Source organism: Juglans microcarpa x Juglans regia, chromosome 1D (genome assembly GCF_004785595.1).
Source record: "Juglans microcarpa x Juglans regia isolate MS1-56 chromosome 1D, Jm3101_v1.0, whole genome shotgun sequence".
Classification (NCBI taxonomy): Eukaryota; Viridiplantae; Streptophyta; class Magnoliopsida; order Fagales; family Juglandaceae; genus Juglans; species Juglans microcarpa x Juglans regia.
In genome coordinates this window covers 5,049,854-5,065,569 of record NC_054594.1, presented here as the reverse complement: position 1 = coordinate 5,065,569, position 15,716 = coordinate 5,049,854, and the positions used below count along the sequence as shown (strand labels likewise).

The 15,716-nt window shown below is 35.4% G+C and overlaps 1 protein-coding gene across 2 annotated transcripts; it reads right to left on the bottom strand.

The window, feature by feature from the left end:
- Window positions 1-6,032: 6,032 nt before the first annotated feature.
- LOC121236845 (pheophytinase, chloroplastic) lies at window positions 6,033-10,591 on the bottom strand. Of its 2 annotated transcripts, none has more exons than XM_041133326.1 (7): window positions 10,296-10,591; window positions 10,111-10,212; window positions 9,860-9,998; window positions 9,342-9,512; window positions 8,293-8,533; window positions 6,958-7,049; window positions 6,033-6,534 (listed from the first exon to the last, which is right to left on the bottom strand). In XM_041133326.1, exons 1-7 carry the CDS (start codon window positions 10,393-10,395, stop codon window positions 6,261-6,263), a joined length of 1,119 nt encoding a protein of 372 aa, XP_040989260.1. In that variant the 5' UTR covers window positions 10,396-10,591; the 3' UTR covers window positions 6,033-6,260. The 2 variants fall into 2 exon arrangements, with proteins under 2 accessions (XP_040989260.1, XP_040989266.1); XM_041133332.1 differs by having other exon boundaries at window positions 10,431-10,589.
- Between the last annotated feature and the right edge of the window lie 5,125 nt (window positions 10,592-15,716).

The window sequence follows — 15,716 nt, the reverse complement described above, 5'->3', positions numbered from 1 at the left end:
ATTTGCTGAAACTAGCCACCATAATTAATCTAAATTCTATCTGGCATCACCTGCTTAGAAAATGGAAATTGATCCTCATTAAATAGCACATGTCTTGAAATATAAATACAACTCGTGACTAAATTCATGCACCTATACCCCTTGTATTGTGATGTGTAATCGAGGAAGACACATGGAGTGAATTTAAACTGAAGTTTGGACCAACCAAAAAGAGTGAGAAGTGGGTAACATGTGCATCCAAACATCTGTAAGAAGTTGTAAGGTAGAGGAGAGTGAAAGACCAGTTTTTATAGAGTGTTACCCTTAAGAACTGAAGTGGAGAATTGATAAATGAAAAAAATTGTAGTTTGAAAAGCAGCAGTCCAAAATTTTGTCGGAAAAGAAGAATGAGCCATGAGAGCAAGAGTGGTCTCAACTATATGGCGATGACGCTGTTCAGCTAGACCATTTTGTTTGGGAGTGTCAGGACAAGGAATGACACAATACCATGAGATGAGAAATAATTCTTAATTTATGATTGACAAATTCTCCCCACCATCACTTTGAATGACTTTGACACAAGTATTAAATTGAGTTTCAACCATCTTGAGAAAAGTTCAAAAAATGGAAATAACATTAGATTTCATGCCAAAGGAAAGAACTAGATATATCATGAAAATTCATCAATAATGACAAGTTAAAATCGATAACCATTATATGAGGTAGAGGAGTAGGGCCCCACACATAGTGTGAAGTGTGTGAAGAAATATTGGGACATGGGTATTGCAATTTTGAAAGGGCAATTTGGAAGATTTCCCTAAAACACAACTTCCACAAAAATTCACTTGTTTATTTGAAATAGATAGACAAGGGAACAAAGTATGAAGAATTCTAATATTGGGGTAGTTGAACCGAGCATGCTATGTATTGCAAGACACTTTATTAGTGAGAAGAGCCATTGGAGATGCAGTAGATCTAGGGGAAGACAAATGGTATAAAGCATCATGCACGAGCCCTTTAAACAACACTTGTCTCGTCTGCAGGTCCTTGATTAAAAAACCCCAATGGTAAAACATGAAACAACAGTGATGGTCAGTTGTGAACTTTGAAATTGAAAGAAGCTTTTTATGTAGAGATGGCACAATCAAAGTATTTTTCAATTTCAAGGATGTATTAGGAATTGTAAAGGTTGCAGCTTCAGAAATGGGAAGATTAGACCCATTCCCAACCATTATCATATTAGTACCTTGAGCTTTAGTAGCTGTTGGAGCCATGTGATGATTTGCACCGGCATTTGGGAACCAAGGTTCACCTACGGTGTCACTAGCCTGGACAACAAGGAAGGCTTGGTACTGATCTGCCTCTTCATCCGAGGCACAACATGCATCAGCTTTATGGTTTGGGCCATTACACCAGAAGCAGGTAATGCGAGAGGTTCGACCACCACGTACTGGATTTCTGTCATTGTTGCCATGGTTAGTGGGTTGGTGAGCACGGCCCATAGACATGCAATCCTGAAATCTTGGACTTCCACGATAACCTCTTGCGTACGAAATGAAGCCTCTGCCACGATTGTATTTATTTCTAGTTGATTTCGATCCAGTGGCACAACTAGTATACAAAGCAACAACAAAAGAATTGTTGTAAGCAACAATGGAAATATGTAACTCAAAATCTCTAAGCATACCGATTACATTTCCAACAAAGGAAAATTGCCTCTTGCATTAATAGCTACCATGATGGGATCAAACTTTGACCCCAAACTATGAAGAATGCAGTTGATGAATTCATCATCATCCATAGGCTTTGCGGCACCATGGAGAGAAAGGGCCAATGACTTGGCCTTGTGTAGATGCTCTTCCATGGATGAAGAGCCTTTGGTGAGAGTTTAAAGCTCTCCACGCATTTGCTGAACATGATCTCTTGTATGTCGACCATACTAGGTTTCAAGAACTTTTCATGCATCATGCGATGTCTCACAATTAGTGACCTATGAGAGAGGGGCATCTGAGAGAGAACTATTGATCCAACCAAGGATCAATGGGTCAAGGTGCAAACATGATTTTGTTACTACTGGATTTGTGATCAAATGATTGTTACATCGAGAATTGTGGTGGGTGGGTAGGGCAATTCATTTGTGAGATAGCCTAGCAGTCCATGACCTCGGAGAATAGGAAGCACTTGTGCTTTCTAAAGTAAGTAATTTGATGAGGCAAGCTTGGTAAGGATGTCGGGTAAATGAATTTTAGGTGAAAAGAACTCAAGTGACGAAATTTCATCCACTGAAGGGGATTTTAGAGGTTGAAGAGGATAACATTATTCAAGTTTTTTTTTTTTTGTGTGGCTCTTGATACCATGCATGTAAATGTGAAAAAGCCTGCAAGGATACAAGGCTTGTGTATTTCCATTTATACAAATTTATAGATGATGAGCAATTACATTGTACAGCTGTGTAGGAAAAAATAAGAATGTACAGCTACTACAAAGGAATGTAAGCTAACATAAGAATGACTTGTACAAATTGAGAGAATAATGGAAACATATTGCAAAGTATAATCACAAGCACGATATATGGGATTTGTCTCTTCACACAGCAGCTCGAAGTGGATTTTCATGAGACTTTTGTACTAGTAGTTTGCATGAAAACAATTAGACCGGTTTAGGCCTTAACTGCACAATTAGAGTTGCAAGTGTTTCAACTTGATATTAAGTTAGCATTTTTAAATGGTGAATTAGAAGAATGATTTACGTTCAACTTGGCTATTCGCAGATTACACAACCCTACTCACAGGTGTAAATATGACTTCTGGTTTGAGTGCATCACCTTGGTGACAAAACAGTGATTTATGTTCTGCTTGATTATCTGCAGGCATGCACAACTCTACCACGAGGGTAAACATGGCCTCCGTCTTTGTTTCTAATATTTTTTCAGTTCTTTATGCCGAGAGAGCGAGACGAGAGAGAAAGAGCAGAGATGAGAGAGAGAGCGAGAGCAGAGATGAGAGAGAGCGAGCCGAGAGAGAGCGAGACGAGAGAGAGAGAGAGAGAGACCGAGAGTGGAGATGAGAGAGAGAGTAAGACGAGAGAGAGAGAGAGAGAGAGAGCAGAGATGAGAGAGAGCGAAGATGATGAGAGAGAGTTGATGAGAGAGAGACGCTGGTGAGAGAGAGATGAGAGAGAGAAGCCAAAAGAAGAAAAAAAATAATTGGATTAGAGGCATCCACGTAGTGTGTGCATTGTGTGCACCACTACAGTGGATGCCGTATAGCATTTCTCAATAAAAAATAAGTAATAATATACACACAATCCATTATATAAGATATTACACAATAATGTTATAAAATAAAAATATTTTTATAAAATGATATTATTTTTAGAAAATGTTTTACAAAATTATCCATAATTTAAAACATAGTTGTGTAAAATGTTGTAAAAAATATTATATATAAATCATTTTCCATAAAAAATTAAGTTATTTTGGTGTTATATATTAAAGTACTTTTTAATTTCAAATAAGCTAAAAAGTACGTGTAAGGAAAAGCTTATCTCAAATGTGATTTTCCAAATTATTCAGAATATAGTTCAAATTTTAAATAGACTGTTAATAGGCGAAAATATCCATAAAACTTTCAAATAATTCTAACTTTCAAAATTTTAAAGATATAGTCATAATTTTTAAAAAACCAAATGATCATCCTTTTTATTTCAAAAAGTACTTTTTAAAATTATTTTCAAACAAATGTAACAAAATATATGGTTACAAAAAGTAAATAATTTTTTAATAGTAAAAATTATTACTTAAGCAATAAATTATAAGCCCTACAGCTCAAAGTTATATATTTCACAATATCAAACATGCAGTTAGACATTTTGTTGTGAAAGTGAACTGTATCATGAGTAAAGCAAATTAAAATCTCACCTACAGTTTAACAACTTTTGTAATAAAGTTCTAACTACCAATAAGTAAACAATTATATATATTATTTTTTATTTAAAAAAATTCAATCGTTGGACTAACAGCTAGTTCCAAGTCTGGTTTGGACGAAAATTTCCATGGCCCTCTATAAGCAAGGGCAAAAGAAAATCTCATTTGAAGCGCTAAATGATCATTAATTAGCATCATGTACTATCACAAGCTATGATATATAAGAACCTTTTGAGAATAAGGAGTTTTTTTTATTTCCATTATTACAAACACAACATAAATAACCGATTTGCCACCTTTACTAGCATGGGAATTAACAACACTACATGCAAAGATATATCCCCAGTCCTAGGCCGGTTTATATATATGACAGATAAACAAGGGAACAAATGAAAACTAGCAAATGACACAGAGCATGGAGATTTCACGAGCTCCTATTTTTTTGTTTTTTTTATTGTACATGGTAAACAGTATATATTGCCACAAACAAATGTCCCAAGTTTTAGACAAGCTGATCCACTGTCATTGAAACTAGGTAATTAGAATCCCATGACAGTGAGTTAGATCTAGAAGCAAACGTCATCTTTCAGCTAAAAACTGTTCTTACTCACCCTGGATCTTCTTAAGAAGTTCATCCTCTAGAACATAAGTCTTCTCGAGGGTCTTTCCGATCTTCTTCTCCCACAGAGATACAATCTCATGGAATGAAAAAATGTTGGCAGGGAGGCTTAGATAGAGGATCTTGTTCAAGGTTCTTGGATCATCCCACTGCTATATATACAAACTTCTCATGTTGAATAAGACACAAATTAATTAATTAAATATTCGGGCTTAAATGATTAAGCCACATGAATATTACATTAAACATTACAACTTGTAAATGATCATCTTGCATCATTGCATATGTACAAGTAAATCATCTTGCATCATTGCATATGTGCACGTACATTTAAAAAAAGAAGAAGAAGATGGTAGCTACTAGCTAGGGAAACTTTTTGAGTAATGTTATACACCATACTCTCATCCTATTTTGATCATACTAAATAGTATGTGGAACATTCATCACCATTCGATAATAAAGAAATATGTAATAAATGATCATATAATAGTGACAAATGTGTTACATCTTACTTAATGAGATAAAAGTAGGATGATAGTATGGTGAATAGAATTTCTCTGTAAAAAATCATCCTTTGGATTGCAATGATCCGAGGGAAATTAATTAATACCCAACAAATTAAATTAGTTGCTTGGAATTAATACTGGATCTGGTGCATCATGCCCAATGCAGTACCTAGTGTAATGCTAACTAATGTGAAGAAGGATATATCTAGACCACCTCTTCTTGATCAAGTCCAGCTTTTTGCTTGGAGGATATACAAAATTAGATTTCTTCAATTTAGATGAGGATCGAATATTAATCCTTTTGGGAATGAGTTATACCATCTCGAACCTCGTGTCTTCCCTCCTCTTATAACATGAAAAGCTAGATCATGATCTCCTGGTGTCACGTTGCTCCTAGTGTTCAACCCTGCAGGAACCTTTCTCATCTAAACGATTATATTAATTAGAACCTCCCATGATATTTGTTTGATTATATAAAACCTCCATATTAATGGTATGCTTGGTGTGTCAGTACGCATGCTTACTATAAATAAATTTCTTCATCCTCTTAATGCTTCCGAAACTTTTTGGCAACTATTTAGCATGGTACTGGACTACTTTCCATGCAAGTGACAATCATCAAGCTATGGAAAGACACAAAAAAGTAGTTTGTATCTGATTAAAAATACTGGCCGGCAAGGTGCAGTAGTTAAGGGACCATAAAATAATGATACTAAAGGCCCCGTTTGTTTTTACAATTCCTCTCAACTCATCTCATTTCATCTCATCTAATTATTACAACTTTTTCAAATTCCTACACAAAATAAAATAAACAATTCTACTTTTTCAAATACTAAAACAAAAATAATATCAAAATAATATATTCTAAGAATATTTTATTTAACTTTTAACTTTAATCTTATTTTATTTTATTTCATCTCATCTGCGAAAACAAACGAGGCCTAAACCTTTCATTTTGTCTTAACGAGGGAATGATGACAAATTGATAAGGGCGCGCAGTACATGATCAACTGCAACGGCAATATATATTTCATCAAGGCTTGATTGATGAATTTGCAACCAAGCTACAAGTAAAATCTCAGGGGACATTGGAAGTATAAAGCCATGAAATTTTGTAGAGGTTACAGTGACTAGAGAGAGGCTTCAGCTGATGGCTAGCTAGACTTGACAACCAAATTACAAGTAAAACCTCAAGGAACAGTATTGGAGCTATATATGAAATTTGTAGAGGTTACAGTGACTGGGGGGAGGCTTCAGATGATAGACTTGACAACCAATCCAATAAAGCCCTGTTCACAAGCTCAGGAACTTCATCATGTGGACAGTGCCCGGCTTGTAAATTAACAAGAGATGTTTTGGTATAAAATTCCTTGATTCGGTTAGCCTTGGCAGGACCAACCCATGGGTCTAAGTCACCCCACACCAACAACAATGGGCAAGAGAGTTCACTCAGCACACTGTCCAATGTGTATTTGCTTTGATTCATCATGAACCTCGTCATTAACCTGTGGACAAAAATTAATAGGACAGCATTAATAAAATGCAGAGAAAGAATTCAAGGGAGAACAAATAAGGAAACCTTTGTGTAACTATCATTGGCATTGCTTTATAAACATACCTAACCATTCACTTTCACTGTAAAGAGAGAAAATGGACATCATCTTATTCATCAGGCAAGTTTCTAATTTCGATCTTAACATCGAGATTTTAACCGGGGATACAAATTACCAAAATTTGGTAGGCTAGGATACCAATTATCAGTTTTGGTACTTTATGGTGCAAAAAATGAATATATGATGTTAGTTTATGGGGCGCAAAGTATAATTTTCCTTCTATTTATTATTTACTACAACTCTCTAGGACCACTTGGAAAATACCTTAACAGTTCTTATATATAAACAGGTAAAAGCACATATCTACACAAGTACCTGTAATATACTTCACCGGCATTGGGGTCAGCTGCTGGCCTTGATATTGATTCCACAAGATAGTCGTCCACATTGGAGGGATTTATATACACCTGTGTCAGAAAAATGATGTATTCAGCATAATGTACAAATCCTACAACTTAGGAATACACAAATCACATGCTTTTAAATTTTAATCGTATATATTAGGCTTCCTGCAATCACTTATACAGTCCAGATTAACCTAATACACGTCAGATATGAGAATCAATGTACATTCACACAGCTTTCTCACACCATACAACTTGGGATATGCCATAACTTGAAGACGTGCTAGCCACGTCTATATAATTTCCCCAAGGATAATTCATTATTGGACCACCCTTCAATCCCTTACATAGTCTAGAATGATTTGGCATACCCTTGATATGGAACATGGCACATGATGACTTCATCACAATCCAAATCCTTGAGGTTCTATCCCCTGTCAAGCCTTTGATGTCCTTGTCAAACAACCTATGTCAATACTATCGCAGGTCATATTGTGTAATCACATTAGTTTCACTACCTATTGTCACAACCCAGAGACGTGCTAATCACATTTGCTCACCATCCAATCATAATCAGTCACTCATATAGCCAAGATTGACTTATGACATGGGCGTCACATACCCACACCCACTACATATTGCAGTAGCTTGGATTCTGGGTTGAGTTCCAAATTGGATATGGAATTGGATTGTTTTGGGATAAATAAACAATTACAGGGAACTGTAATTGTGACCATTGCGCAATGTGACTAAGATGTCCTTGGATCATAACAATTCTAATCAGAATCAATGTGGTAATGTTAAGAACTCATGCGAAGGAGATTATTGCGGTACGCCATGTCTAGGATTTCGAATGTAAAGGCATTGTGTGGGCTTGTGCTAAGTTCTACATTGTGTGTGATTGACCAATTTTGGCTTTATAATAGATTAAAAGGTGCCTCAATCATAACTCTTTTGGGTTTGTTGTGTAAATATGACTAATAGGTCCCCAAATAATGGCAACAATTCACAAAATAATTACGAACATAAGGCCATGTTGTAAATCAAAATTTCAGGAAGCACAACAGACTGAATTTTCAACTACAAATTAGGAGATGTGAAGAAGCTGTGTATGATGCTTTGAAATCATACACAATCAAAATGATATAGGTTTAACTAGTCATGCCCGAAATCAGCAAATAAAGTCGGAATTTAATAGCGGATCAATAGATATTCTGCTTATAGTGACACAAATGATACAGAAGCTGCTGAGATACACAGCTTTGAAATGAAAAGCAGTAGTTAAATTAGGGAGCAGGTGACATACACTCTTCAAGACAGATTCAATGCGAGCTGGTTGCTTTGACTGCCAGAATAAGAATCCAAGAACCACACGCTGGATTATTTCCTTCAGTGGCTTTACAATAAACTTCTGTAAGACTGTTTCTTCAGACTCATCAGTTTTGCTATTAGCATTTCCAAACTGTCCTGCAGAATTCAGTAGTGCAACTCCGACAACTTGCTCAGGCAACCCCGTTGCTGCAACCAAAGCAGTAAAGCCTCCAAGGCTGAAAAATTACCATGATTTAAAAAATTTATCATTCTCAATGGCACCTATTAGTAAAAGGAAAATTTCTAATTCTAACCAACAAACTATTGCCCCGATTATCATTTCTCTATGTTGAGGAAATTACATTTGGTGCCACCACCTACCACCTATTCTTTAATGTGCACCATAAGCAAATAATAGGATTCCAAGTGAATTTCAAACTACAAAAGTTGTTGTGTATACCGCAAACAACTAATAGGTTTTAATGTGCACTCTAAACTCTGAACTAATTACTTATATTAAAGAAAGTGCATATTAAAACCCAGTTGTAGTTTAGGGTGCACATTGCAACTTTTCGTACTTTATGGGGCATATTAAACCTATTGGTAGTTGAGGGTGCACACTCGTAATTAATTGTACACATTAAAAAATGAGTGGTAGTTCGGGGATGTAAAATGTAGTTTCACCTAAGTAAAATGATCAAAACTATTTTTGAGTAATTGCAAGATAGAGATTAGAGGTGATTTGGATGCATAATTTATCCTCCCTTCCCTTGTTCAAAATTGCGCAAGCTTAACTTACAAGACCAACAGAAAATAAGAGTAGGGCAGTCACAAGTTTTCCAATAAAGGAGCAAAATCGTTGAACCAGTCATAAATTTCATATGTGGTTAGACAATTTTTTATGACTGGTTCTTCACATAGAACCAGTCATAAAAAAACAACTGTGATCCCAAACCTCAAGATGAAGGTATGGAAGTTTCTATCACATAGAATGATAGAAATGAAAATAAGAGGCAAGAAGTCGCACTTATTCTTGGTCGTTACCTGTTTCCAACTAAAACTGCAGGCTCCTTCACTATCTCCTTCAAGAAGTCCACTAATTGATCCCTCCATACCAAGGTATCATACTCAATAATGGCTTTGTCACTCCACCCAAACCCTAACAAGTCTATAGCATAAACCTTGTACTTTTTGGCCAACTCGGGTATGTTGTACCTGCACACATGGATAAGAGGAAGAATTTTCATCATACATCTGGGGCCGATGAAACTTGTTATCATCCATAAAAGTGACAGAAGAGAGAACCTATGACTCCAACTCCCAACCAATCGTAAAAAGATTGCAACTTCACAACGAAATGTGGTTTAATCACATCATGATCTCACCTTACAGCAATATTATTCTCTATCTTCCACCTTACAAACATGGGCGCACGCACAGACACATGTATATGTATATTCCAAAGCAGAGTCGAAAGAGATGTATGCAATGACATGCCTATTCAAAGCATCAGTACAATTGAAACAATGAAATGTGGAAATGTGAGCGTACAGAGAACACACCTCCAGTGAAATGCAGAAGCACCAAACCCATGAATAAGAACAACCGGAGACCCTTCTCCTTGCACCACATAATGTATTCTGTGACCCCGCCACGTCCAAAAATTGTACCCTTCTGGCTTGAATGGCAATCTCTCAACCCCTGTACAGAAATTCGACTTAAAGATGTCCCATCTAATTAAGCACCCTAGCACCCAGAATTTTCAAATCAAATCTATATGAAAAAAACAAAAGGGAAAAAAAAAAAAAAATACCTTGAACGGGTTCGGTTATCAAAGACGAGCCCATGACCGAAACTCCCGAAGCCACAATTCCTTTGAAAGCGAAGCCCCTCCTGTTCAGCTCACATTTGCTTCCTTGAAATACAGGAAGGTAATCAAACAAGTTTTTAGTTAGTGAATTGAAGAAGTAAAAGAGACAGAGAGAGTAGTGGGCTTACGGTGCTGATATATTGGGGCGGGGGCGATTAATCTGTTGGGGAAGGGGTTGAACAGTCGTGTTCTGAGGGAAGGGCATAGAGCATGGGAAGTAGAAGACATTGAAGCTTTAAAGACTAGAATAATAGTGGAGAAACCTCTGGTAAACCCTGGAAATGAATGGAAGATGGTTGAAACTTAGCAGAGAAGTGTACAGAGATTAATGATTCTTGGAATGGAGATACGCTCTCAGCCCGCCATTTTTGTGGCTAGCGGACGTTCGGCCTTTGGGCGTTGTGGCCGACTGCAGTCCAAGCCAATCTGGGATTGGTTTATGTTTTTTTCTACTTTTTTTTTGTTTTTTTTTTTTCTCAAATCCAATATGAATTGTTTTTAATTTTGATTTAGGAATTTTTGGATAACAAACCCTTTTATCTTAATCTTTTTGTCCAATTTAAATAAGCAAAATTTTTTAATTTTATTAAAAAATAGCCACATCTGTGAAGACTGACTGAAAATTCTCAAGAATCGTCAAGATTTTCACTAACCATGTACTAAGATCCTTTTATTAACAGTATAAATATATGTTGTTACCTTTACAAACAATTATAGCCAGGTTGAACTTGTATAAAAACAAGGGATGCAAAAAATCCTTTGATCCTAGCTAGTTACTAAAGTGTACACTTTAACTATATATGAATCAAGATTTTAGAGTGGGTTTACTTCTTAAAGGAATTTGCTTTAAGTAAATTAATTTTTATTTTTGGGTTTTTTTTGCTTCGATTATAGCAGTGGCATCCGACTATTTAATTTTCTGATTAAATTTATATAATTTAAGATTATTTATAAACGTTGGTTATCTATAAGATTAGTTTATGAGAAGGTATGATAGTTAGATACCATTTTTTTTTTATATATATATTTTTCCTTGCAACATGTTTTAAAGCATTCAATGTTAGTTTTCTCAAGGATGATTTGGTTTAAGAACGATTTTCATTAGACTGATATTTTATTTTTAAGTGAAATCAACATGATTTTATTTTAGTTGTTTATGTACATAACTATGCATTAAGCTTGCAGGATTACAGAAAATATCCAAAAAAATAATTTTTTTTTTATAACTTTTATATGTGGCAAACTATATAAAATTTTAATTTTGCTGCTCAGAAAAGATCACAAGTTTCAACTTTTACAATATGGATAACTAGGATTCAACAAACTCGCAATTATTAGAAAACTAACGTGGGGATTGTTGCATAGCATTTTTTTTTTTTTTTAAAGTAATGTTAGAGAAAAGTCATTACAGCAGTGCACACTTTACATTCACTACATGACTGCTTCTAATTCTCTACTTCTTTTTTTTAAACTTGAGAGATATATGATCTATATGATGTCACATCATGTATGCAAAATGGTTGTTTCCAACAGTGACTTTTATCTATATTTATGCTTTTTATTTTATTTTATTAAATCACCCTCACTAAGGCGTAGGAACTACCATTTTCAACCAAACAAATAAGCAATAAATTATCTATGTAAATAATGAAGTCCCTAACTATCAGCGGGCAAAAGTCTATGAAGCCTCCTGAGTTCAATTTTTGATCCAGTAAACGTCCTAATATTACTTTTAGCTCCCTTCTTGACTAAAAAATCAGCTATCATATTCGTTTCTTTTTAAATATGACAGATACTGTAATGAATAGACTGAAACAAGGCTTTAACTTCTTCCCAAAAATTCCGCATATACCAAAAATTACAAATACCGGTAAGAAACCATCCCACCACCACTGTAGAATTTGATTCAACCATAATTTTTTTTTTATTCCTAGCTGTTAGAGCAAATTTTAAGAGAAAATCTACTTTGTCTTTTCAACTTGACATCTCCATTTGATCACTGGTCAAAATTCTTTTTTTTTTTACTTAGTGATTAAGAAAATGATTTTAAATGTATTAGTGTATTTTTTTATTTTTTAAACGTATTTAAATATGTTAAAAAAAGATGAAAAGAGAAAATAAAAAAGATTTTACCGCCCAGCAGTCAAAATGGGACGGCATAGTAGCCGCACCCTAATTTTAATATTTAATTTTTTTAAAAATTTTTTATTTTACTTAATGATTAGGGAAGTGACTATTGATAAAATTATATATTTTTTAATTTTTTTAATGATTAAATATGTTAAAAAAATACTTAAAATAAAATGATAAAAAAATAGATACATTATAAGTAGTAAATAGGTAGTAAATGAATTGTAAGTCTATCACTACCCAAATTTTAAATCCTCAAGCAACGTACGGCCTTCCACAACTGATTGTCGCATACTAATAGGGGTGGGCAGCAGGGGCGCCCCGCCTCCGTTAGGCGGGGCGGATCACCCCGCCCGTCAGATACGGGCGGCGGGGCCACCCGCTTGCATCTGGGGCAACATCCGGGGGTGGGGGCAGGCTGGGGTGACCCCCGCCCCGGATATATATATATATATATAATTATAATTATATATAATTATATTATATACGTTATTTACATATATATTTAAAAAAAAAAAAACCCCAGGCATGAAACGACGTCGTTTCATGCCTGGGTTTAAAATTCCCAGACTTAAAACTGAAACCCAGCCCCCCCTTCTCACCTCTGCCCCGATTTCTTCTTCAGTTCTTCTCACTCTCGTTCTCGCCTCTCTCTCTCTCTGAGTTACTTCTCGCAGCCGTGAGTCGCCGCCCGGTCCGTCTATCTGCATCGCTATCCCGTCGCACTACTCAGACTCGCACCCGGTTCCTCTCTCTTCATCTCCGAAGGTAAGAAACCCAAATTCGACGCTTTAATTTTTTTGTGATTTACATATTTAATGGAGATTGGAGGAAGGATGGAGTTTATAGGAGATGGAGGATGGGATTTTGTGAATTGTGTGCTGTGGAGTTTAGATTGTGCATGTGGTTTGATCTTTGAAATTTTGAATGACTCCCGTGACCCGTGAATTGTGTGCTGTGAATTGTTTTTTTTTTTGTTTGCATTATATAATGTGTGTAAATCACTGAATTTCAATATTATTGTGTTTAATTAATTCGGATTGGAGCCCTAAATTAATTTAGGGCTCCAATCCGAAACCCTAAATTAATTTAGGGGTTTTAATCTTTGAAACCCCTAAATTAATTTAGGGTTTCGAAATACCCTAAATTAATTTAGGGGTTTAATCTTTAAAATTGCTATGCACTAGGGGTTTAAAAAATTAATTTAGGGGTTTAAAAACAGAATTTGATGTTCCCTACCAAATTGAACAAAAAAAAAAAAAGAATGCACTAGGGTATTTCGAAATTCAATATAATGAATTAAGATGAAATATATATATTTATATATATATATATGAAATTATGAATGTCAAGTGGTACTTTTTTTTATTCTACTTTTTTTTTTATGTTCATTATAATTTATATAGTTGCTATGCTTATGCCTTATAGTCTTTCAAGTTATAAATATATATATATATATATATATATATATTATGAATGTCAAATTCATTTGAACACAAAAGAGAATTTGCATAAACATGTTGTTTTAGTAAAAAGAAAGCATTTAGGGTAACAAGACAAAACCCTCAACAAATTTGAAACATTCATACTAACACAATAATTATGGTGCATGCCCATTATCGATATGGACATCCATCCTTTTGTAAAGCGACCATAATCATTATTATCCATTCATATCAACATCTCATCCCTTGTTTTGAGTTGATTTCTAGACGTTTCATTTTTATTGTATTGTATTTAATTTCTTTATTTAATTTAATATGCTCGGATGTGATCATTTTTCTTAATATGTTGGTTCAAATTTGTCTGTTTTAAGTTCAGGGAAATAATTAAAATAGTACAATAAAAAATAACTAAAACCACTACAAGTCTTTTTATAACTTGAATAATTAATGTGTCTTTTTAATGCCTAAAATTTATGACTTTAAATTTTTTACAATTGTTTGATGAATTATATGGTCTAATTTTTTATTCTACTTTTTTTTTTATGTTCATTATATATTTGCTATGTTTTCTATAATTTCAGATTTGTTGTTTGCTTGAGTTCATGGATATGCCAGCAGATTCTAGTGCGAGCTCTCCTTTCCAGGCCGAGGGCACCCCTACCCCTACCCCTACACCTACACCTACACCTACCCCTCCTACTCAAACCCCTACCCCTAGCCCTACGGCACCTTGCCCCGCCCCCAAGCCCAGTAAGAAACCTGCTTCAATAGTTTGGAGTCATTTCACCAAACTAGAGGGTGGTGACTCAAGTAACCCCCAAGCCAAGTGTAACTATTGTGGGAAAATTTATGGATGTCACTATAGGAAACATGGCACCTCACAATTAAATGTGCACTTAGAAGAGTAATGCAAAAAAAGTCCAATATTAAGATCATTACAAGACAAAAGCCAATCTAGGCTAGAAATTGGACTTAAAAAAATGGCGGATGAGACTAGTGGGGGTGCAACTTTGAAGGGGTATACTAAGATGATCTCAATGAGTGTAGAATACACCTAGCTCGTATGGTCATAATGGACGAGCTATCTTTTCAAATTGTTGATGGGAAAGGGTTCCAAGCGTATTCTCGCTACTTGGAACCAATGTTTAATATTCCTTCTCGCCACACGGTGGCAAAGGATGTAAAAAACATTATTACATTGAAAAGGAGAAGTTGAGGGATCAATTGGCGGATCAATTTGTTTGTCTCACCACTGACACTTGGACATCGATCCAAAATTTTAATTATATGTCTTTGACTGTGCATTTTATTGATTGTCATTGGACATTGCAAAAGAAAATTATAAAATTTTGTAAAATCACCGATCATAAGGGTGAGACAATTGGAAAGACCTTGGAGGCCGCAATAAAGGAGTGAGGGTTGACCCGAGTGGTTACAGTCACAGTAGATAATGCCTCGTCTAACGATGTTGCATTGGGACATCTAAAGACCTATCTTAGAGAGGCAAATAAGACACTCATGGGTGGTGAGTGTCTGCATGTGAGATGTGCGGCACATATTCTGAATCTGATTGTCACTGATGGTTTGAGAGATCTTCATGACTCGATTGCTCGGGTTAGGACTGCTGTGAGATGGGTGAGATCTTCTCCTTCGAGGTTGGACAAATTCAAGGTTGCTGCGAGATTTACGGGCCTAACATCTAAGAGGGGCCTTTGTACTGATATGCCTACACGATGGAACTCAACATTTCTGATGTTGGAGGCTGCCCAAGAATATAAGCTGGTATTTACATTATTGGGTGACGAAGACATCCAATATGTTAAATATTTTGATGATCACAGGGGATTGGGGAAACCCGTAGAGGATGATTGGGAAATTGTAACTAATTTTGTAGAGTTTTTGAGACTTTTTTACGATGTCACCATGAGGCTATCTGGAACTTTGTACCCTACATCCAATGTTGTATGTCAACAA

Excerpts from the sequence above, each read along its gene's own strand:
- LOC121236845 (XM_041133326.1), bottom strand. The coding sequence starts at position 10,395 with ATGTCTTCTACTTCCCATGCTCTATGCCCTTCCCTCAGAACACGACTG. Across the intron at positions 8,534-9,341 it reads GCAGTTTTAGTTGGAAACAG|CCTTGGAGGCTTTACTGCTT; the intron begins GTAACGACCAAG and ends GTAATTTTTCAG. Across the intron at positions 7,050-8,292 it reads TTGAATCTGTCTTGAAGAGT|GTGTATATAAATCCCTCCAA; the intron begins GTATGTCACCTG and ends TTTCTGACACAG.